This window comes from Vipera berus, assembly GCF_964194415.1.
Source record: "Vipera berus genome assembly, chromosome: 13".
Taxonomy (NCBI): domain Eukaryota; kingdom Metazoa; phylum Chordata; class Lepidosauria; order Squamata; family Viperidae; genus Vipera; species Vipera berus.
Genome location: NC_138216.1, coordinates 450,943 through 458,050, shown reverse-complemented (window position 1 = coordinate 458,050; position 7,108 = coordinate 450,943). Strand labels below are relative to the sequence as shown.

General features: G+C 59.5%; 1 protein-coding gene across 2 annotated transcripts; it reads right to left on the bottom strand.

The window, feature by feature from the left end:
• Positions 1-14: 14 nt before the first annotated feature.
• On the bottom strand, positions 15-6,181 carry LITAF (lipopolysaccharide induced TNF factor). Of its 2 annotated transcripts, none has more exons than XM_081338178.1 (4): positions 5,794-6,018; positions 2,042-2,244; positions 1,751-1,907; positions 15-1,644 (listed from the first exon to the last, which is right to left on the bottom strand). In XM_081338178.1, the coding sequence occupies exons 1-4, from the start codon at positions 5,985-5,987 to the stop codon at positions 1,536-1,538; spliced, it is 663 nt and encodes a 220-aa protein (XP_081194304.1). In that variant the 5' UTR covers positions 5,988-6,018; the 3' UTR covers positions 15-1,535. The 2 variants fall into 2 exon arrangements, with proteins under 2 accessions (XP_081194304.1, XP_081194305.1); XM_081338179.1 differs by lacking the exon at positions 5,794-6,018 and adding an exon at positions 6,052-6,181 and having other exon boundaries at positions 103-1,644.
• Positions 6,182-7,108: the final 927 nt, after the last annotated feature.

Sequence of the window (7,108 nt, the reverse complement as noted above, 5' to 3'; positions counted from 1 at the left end):
AACTTTCTTTGGTACTTTTGTAGTAAATTCTTTTTGGTTGGAGAGTGGCCCTTTCTGTTCCTTCTCAAGCAGCTTGGTGGTCGGGGGGGGCACATTTCCAGCAGTTTGTTTGCAGGCAAAGTTGTGCGCCAGAACTGGAGGCCCACCCAGCTGGAAAATGCTTTAAACTTTCAACAACCACAACTCTCCAGGCCTGCGAAGCCCTTCCTCGCTTCAAGCTGAGAGAGGAAGGCAGATGGGCTTTGTGTTGCGAATCGTGGATTGGATCACAATTTCCATAACACCTGTTGCGTGGGCTCTGGATGCTGCAGGTTGCAGCCTCGTCTTGGCAGTGCCCCTCTTGATGGACGGACAATGGCCAAGAAGTGCGGCTGCCACCACAGCTGGCCTTGCCGCCACCCAAGGAAGGCCACGTGCCTCAGAGGCCACGTTGGCTGGCCCCGAGGGACGACCGTGGGCCTGCCCTGCCAGGATGGACCACCTTTTCCCCAACGCAGATCAGCCCAGCCCTGGTTGTCTGCAGGCTCCCCCATCTAGGGGCACCTCTGTCGCTGCTGAGGAAGGCTGCCTGGCCCCAGTCCCTCCCTGAAGGGCCCTGGCCCCACAGATGCCCCGAGTGCTGGGCCAGGCTCCCAGCAGAGACCCCTGCCCCTCCTGGCGGTCACCCTGGCATTTTTCCCACAGGAAAAAGGAGGGCTGGGCCGGATCGCTCCCTTTGGAAAAACTAGGATGGCCTCCAGCTCTTTTTGAAAGACAGTTTTATTTTGAAGGCTGAAAAAGAATTAAGTTCAGAAGCAAATCAGAATAAAGTTGGACTTGCAAAGCCAACAACTTCAAAGGGCTCTAGAGATTCACCTCCCTCTCCAGCTACTCTGGCCCCTGTCCCCCCCCCAATCCGCAGGACAAAAGTCCCTTCTTCCTGGGGGCAGAAAGCCCCTTGAATGCCCAAGTACACAGCTGAGCCTCGGCCGTGGTGCCCTGTGCCAGCAGCACCGGCTCTGCTTTTCAAGGCACAGGGCCTCTCTTTCCCCGTTGAGAGCTGGGGGAGAGGGATGAGGCTCCCCAAACGGGGAACCCTCAGATCGGGGGAACATCCCGCTCTGCCATCACAGCAAACGCTTCTGCTGCCCACCTCGGCGGCTCTGTTAGCGGGCATGTGCCACAATGGAAAAGATGGGAGACAGCTAGAGCCCTGAAGAGCTTGGGTCAAATACTGGAAGTTGCCTCCTTTCAGCCTTCGTACGTTGTGCCGCAAACTCCCCCTGCAGAGGAGGCCTGGCACCGAGGGGCAGCAGGAGCAGCAGCCTCCGTGTGGGTCTTTCGCTCCTTCGCAAGAAGCCGGGACCCACTCTTCCCCCAGGCAGCGGTGCAGGTCACAGCAGGCCGAAGTTTGGGAGAAAGACTCCAGAAGTGGTCGGCACAGTTCCAAAGGGTGAGTCTTGAAGAGGCACTGGACGGGCCCCGCAAGGCATGGCCCAGGACTTGAGCATACAAAAGGGGACCTTGCACTTCCCGGCATCGGGGCCCTGATCCGCTCAGAGGCGCTTGTGGACCCCCAGGAAGGCGTTGCAGCAGGGGCAGAAGTGTTGGACGTCCTGCATGGCATCCACGCAGAAGGGGATCAGGCAGCAGCCCAGCCAGCACCTGCGAGAGACAGCAAAGCTGCAGCGGGTGCAAGCAGAGCACGGCCGGTTCATTCCAGCTGCACAAGGGAGGAGGAGCTGCCCTGGGCAGGCTGGGACCAACTTACCCCACCAGGGCGAGGCCCCCACAGGAGAGCCAGGCCAGAGCTCCAGGCTGGTATGAGATCCGGGTCACAATCATCTGGTTGCAGGAAGGACAGTGGATCTGCATGGGGTGCTCAAGAAAAATCAGCGGGCCCGGGATGTAAACGGTGTGGATGGGCACTGGCGAGAGAGGGAGAGGCCGGAGGTTCTGAGGTGCCCATCACAGACACCCCGAGAGCAGCTCCCAGGACCAGCCCAGCTGCAGCCGGACCTCGTCCTGGGGGAAGGTGTCCCCACCCCAGGCTGGGACTCACCTGGAGGTATCGCTGGAGCCGGCTGGGGTTGCATGCCATAGGACTGGGGTGGGAATGGAGGCTGGGCCTGGACTGGGCAAGGGGCCGGTGCCCCCTTCACAGGAATTCCCCCTGCAGGAGGGTAGGGACACGGAGCTGGATTACTGGTGCTGATTGATTCTTCGTAAGACGGAGGAGGAGCTGAGAAAGGAGCAGCCATGTTTCTAGGAGAGAGGCCAAAAGGAAGCTGAGGGACTTGGCCAGCTCCTTGGAGAAGCAGCCCTGCCAGGAAGAGGAGCTGGCATCTGCTCTTGGACCAACAGTGCTGCCCGAAAGGGGAAAGGAGCTGGCAGTTGCCTAGAGGAGCTCCACTCTCGGACATCTCCCTCTGGCCCACTTCCTCTCTGGGGCTCTTTGCCTGCTTGCCCAGAAAACGGAAGTTTCCTCCTGCAGGGCTGTTCCTGGAATTAAACCTCTCCCCCTCCCCCCCCTAGCAATACTCACAGATCAGGTCCTTGGGGAGGCTGTGAGTCAGCTGTTAAGATTACACAGCCAAGAGATGCGGGGAAGGGGTGTGTGAGAAAGACACTCAAGGTAACTCCACCTTGAGCTCCTTTAGTACCAGATGGGAGAGAGCGGGGAATTGGGACAGGCTTTAAGAGTCTGTTTTCACAACCTACAACAATCAGTTGGCTTTCCTGGAATCTCTGCACTGCCAGTTTCTAAGCCTGGCTAAGAGTGGGCCCTTAACCCGAGATCTCAGGAGAAGGCTGGTGAAACCAGGTGAGGTCACCAGGTGCGTGTCACTCAGACTAGGACCCCACTAGTGCTCCTTGGGGGTTTTTCTAATGACTCAGAAGAGAGGAAGAGCTTCAGAGAAAGATACACACAGAGACACACACAAACACACCATCTTGGTCTCAAACGTTTCAAAACCACATTTGGGGAAATGGATTCTGTAATGTCTGAACAGCGATAACAAAACCCAAATAGCTAGGGGTGGGTAACAGGAGACTCCTTGCTTGACTTCCTTCCCTGGCAGGATGGGGGCAAGCTCAGAGCAATGCCCTTGCGGGCTCAGACCCCACCAGCCCTGGAAGGGGCTCCAGGAGGAGTTTGCGAAGAGTGTGCAAACATGCCCGGTCCAAGCAGCCTGCTCTCAGCAAGGGGCAGCCCCCCAACTGCACTGCCTTCCTCTTGGTGACTGACCTTGGCTGCCCCCCTCGTGCAGGGCTTCGCAGGCTTCACAGGCGTCAGAGAGCCAGGCAGGGGCCGAGGGACAAATGGTCAAGACCTACCAAACCGGACCTTTGGCCAGGCAGCCCTAGCCTCTCTGCTTTCCAAGGCTCCTTAGGAAAAGCTGTTTTCTGACTGCCTCTTTTTATGACTTCCGTCACACTGCCAAGAAGACGGCAGGGCTTCAAGCTCCACCTCCCTACAGCTGTGAACTCACTACCAAGCCCCCACCTTCGACAAAGCCAGGAACTGCCTCTCCCCAGGCTGCTATTCTGCAATGTTTCTGGTTGCACAACTTTCAGCCTAATTTTCAACACTTCCACGAATGAAGGAAGGAAAGCCACTGCCCCTCCCTGCTCCCACTGACAGTGCAGTTGCCTGCAGCCATGGCCTCCTCGGCCCGCCCCCCCCCACCTCTTTCTCTTCTGGGGGACTTAAAGCCTCTCCCTTCCCCAGCAAAGAGGACTGGCAGAGAGAAGGAAGTTGCAGGGAGGGAGGGGAGGGAAGGGCAGGGCTCCCGCTCTTTGCAAGGGGAGCAGCCAGGACCCAGGAGGAAGTGGGTGGCATTTCCACCATAGCTAAGCCAGTTGCTGGCAGAATTCCTCAAGGGGAAGCAACAACACACCCACCTGATGAGGTCCCAGAGTGGCTCTGGAGACCCCCCAGCCCCTGAGAAGCTGGGGGAGGAGCACTGCTAGCCTTTGTGAGGTCAGCAGGAGCCACAGCTATGCCAGCCCCTTTGCCCGCCTGTGGGCAAAGCAGCTCATCTGCCTTGGGTCACAACGCTGCCCTGCAGTGTGAGCACCTTCACCTCCCGTGTGAGTAATGATCCCCCACCATGACCGCTTGTCCCATCCGAGCTTATGGGAAAGTGGCTGAGTGCAAGGACTGGCGGGGGGGGGCGTAGCAACGCAGCCTGGAAAGGGAGGACAGGAACCCACTAAGCACATTGATTTGTGCTTAGATTGTAAGCCGCCCTGAGTCTTCGGAGAAGGGCGGGATATAAATGGGATTAAAAAAAAATGAGAAACTGCCTTTGGCTTGTTGGCTTCTTTACCAGGGAGATACCATACCCGGCAGAACGGGCCTGTGATTTGCCAAGGAGTCTCACCTGTGCAGCCATTTTCAGGATGCCGGGGTGACAATGAAACGCTGCCAACAGAGTCACTTCTGGTGAGACAGGCAGCTATATAAATGTGATGACTAAATAAATAAGCAAACCCAGCAGAAGGGAGTGAGTGGAAAGTTTCAGGGCCTCTCCAGGAAACCCGATGCTGGCTCAGAAGAAACTACTTCAAAAGGAAAGCCCGGGATATCTGGGACAGAGGTCAGACCTCCCAACTGATGGTCCAACTGAAAGTGTGAAAAGGCCTTTTTCTCTTCTCCTTATGGGCCAGGGGGCTGGACTAGATGATCTTTAATATCCTTCAGTCCTTGCACTCTGTGATTCTAACCAAGCCCCTGGAACATTTAATGTGGCCTTCAATCTGCATGGCTCCCTGCCCTCTCTCCTGCCGCATTGATCCTCCATTGTCTTCATCACTCAGCCCCCAAAAGCGCAAGGCCCAAGCGTGGAAAGACCGTGTGTGTGTCTGTCTGTGTGTGTGTGTGTGTGTGTGTGTGTGTGTGTGTGTCACAGCTGGGCCAAGAGGCTGCCTTTGCCTGCTGCCTGCCCAGAGCAGCTTCCTCTTTCTCCCCACAGAAGCCCAGCAGGGGCTCCCTGGGTGGAGGGAGGTGATCCCTCGGCCTCCTTTTGCAAACCAGCCCCCCCCCATTCCAGGTGATGCATGCTTCCTTTCCTGTGGCCAGTTGGGGGAACACGACCCTCTATTACCACTGACTTTTAGGGGTTCTATATGTCGTTTTGTGCCTTCCTCCAAAAAGCACCTTCCAAATGAATTGGACTACAACTCCCATCATCTACACGGTACATTTTGGATTTGGATCCAACTGCAGCCCATGCCAAGATCGTTTTTATGGCTGTAATGGTTTGTGATGAGTTGTCTTGAATTGATTTTTACACAAAATGTTTCAGCTATTTGGTTTTAGCAGGAAGTTCGGCTAAAGCAAGTTTTAAGGCCTACCCCCCCCCCAAACTATCAGCCCCAATTCTCCACTGAGCAGAGCCCGACTTTTGCCCAGGCGTAGAGCCAGAAGTGGCGAGCGCTGACTCGCGTGTAACTAGAGGGAGGGGACGAGGCCGAAGGGTTTGTTCGCGCTGCACCCAGGCAAGATCCGGGTGATTTCCGCAGGGCAAAAATACAATTTGTTTCCTGCAGCCGGAGCGGCGACCTCAGCCAACCCCGAGCCGCCAGCCAGCCCCGTCAAGGGGCCCAGCGGAGCAGGAGGGCGGACGGGTCCCCGGCCAGGCGCCCCGGCCCTGCAGCCCCGCCGCCCCGCCGCCCCGTTCCCCCAGGGCCCCGCTTGGGCTCCTGAGCCGGGAAGCGGGCGGGGGAGCAGCGGACCCAGTCTCCCTTCCCCCTGCTCCCCCCCCCGCAGGAGGAGCCGAAGCGCCGCGGCGCCCCGCGACTGCTCACCGGCCCCCCGGAAAGGAGAGCCTAGAGCCCGCAGAAGCAGCCCGCCGTCTCCGCTCCGGACCGGCCCTGCGGCCGCCGCCCTTCCGCGCGGGGCTGCTTCGGGGCTGCTTCGGGGCGCTGCGGCGGAGGCAGCACCCCGACCGCGGTGGGGCTCGGACCAGCCGGCAGGCAAAAGTCGGCCCGAGGAAAGCCATCGAGGACGAGCAGCGCTCGCGGCCCGGGAAGAGGGCGGGAGGGCGAGCGAGAGAGCCGCCTTACCTGCCGGTCGCCAGGCACGCGCCTCACCTGCTCGCCGTCGGGCTCTTCCGCTTCGCCCGACCACGTCCCGTCCCGTCCCTCCGCTCCGGCGCCCCACCCGCTCTTCAAGGCCCGCCCCGGCCGAGGGCGCAGGGCGGGCTTGGCGGGGCGCCGTCCCGGGCGGGAAGCCGAGAAAGAGCCCGCTTTGCCGGAGCGCCGAGCCGCGGAGCCCTCCTGACCCGCGCGGCGCTTCTCGAAGTGTTCCCGCAGCCCTGAGCGGGCCCGACGGTTCCTCCGCCGCCCGAGCAGCCCGCCGAGGGCGTCCGCTTGGGGACCGGGCTGCGTTGCCGAGAGGGAGGGGCGCGCTGGGTCGGGGTGGGGGAGGGGCAGAGCAGTGGCTGTTTGGGTCGGCCATTCTGCCTCCCGCCGCCCTTCTCGGCAATGTCACCCCCCATTGTGAGATAAACCAGGGCTTGGCCGAAGGAGATGCCCACAGGTGGCAGCCTTCTTATTTCTGACCTGGGCCTGATCCCTTGGAGGGACAGGCGGATCTCTGGCCTGGCACAATCAACGCTTTGCCTGCAGCCTTTGCTCAGGAAGGCTCCCAGGCCTCTTCACCCATGGCCACAAAGCTCAGCAGCCTTGGCCTCCTGTTGCTACAGGAAAGGGAGTCTTGGTGCCAGGGTGTGCCAGACCCTGGCATGACCAAGGGGCCAGGAGTGGAGCCATTGCTTTGCTTAGGGTGCCTTTCGGAGCCAAACACGTCCTCCTCTGCTTGGGATACGTGCAGACGTGCTCAGCTGTTTTGACCTGGCCTGACCTGAATAGGCCGTCTGGGGGGGGGGGGGTTGCTGGCTTCCTTTGGTTCCTCCTGGAGATGTGTTGGAGACACACGGTGGGCCTCTCTGCTTTGGCAGCCATCAACAACCGAGGCTCAACTGGGCAAACGGGGAGGGTCTCTTCACGGGCAGGATTGCACAGCCATGCAAGTGACCTGCAGCCTCCTGAGGACCAGCAGATTTCTGAATGCGCCGTGTCTCCTGAAATATGTCACCCTACGGGAGGGTGCGGGGGAGTA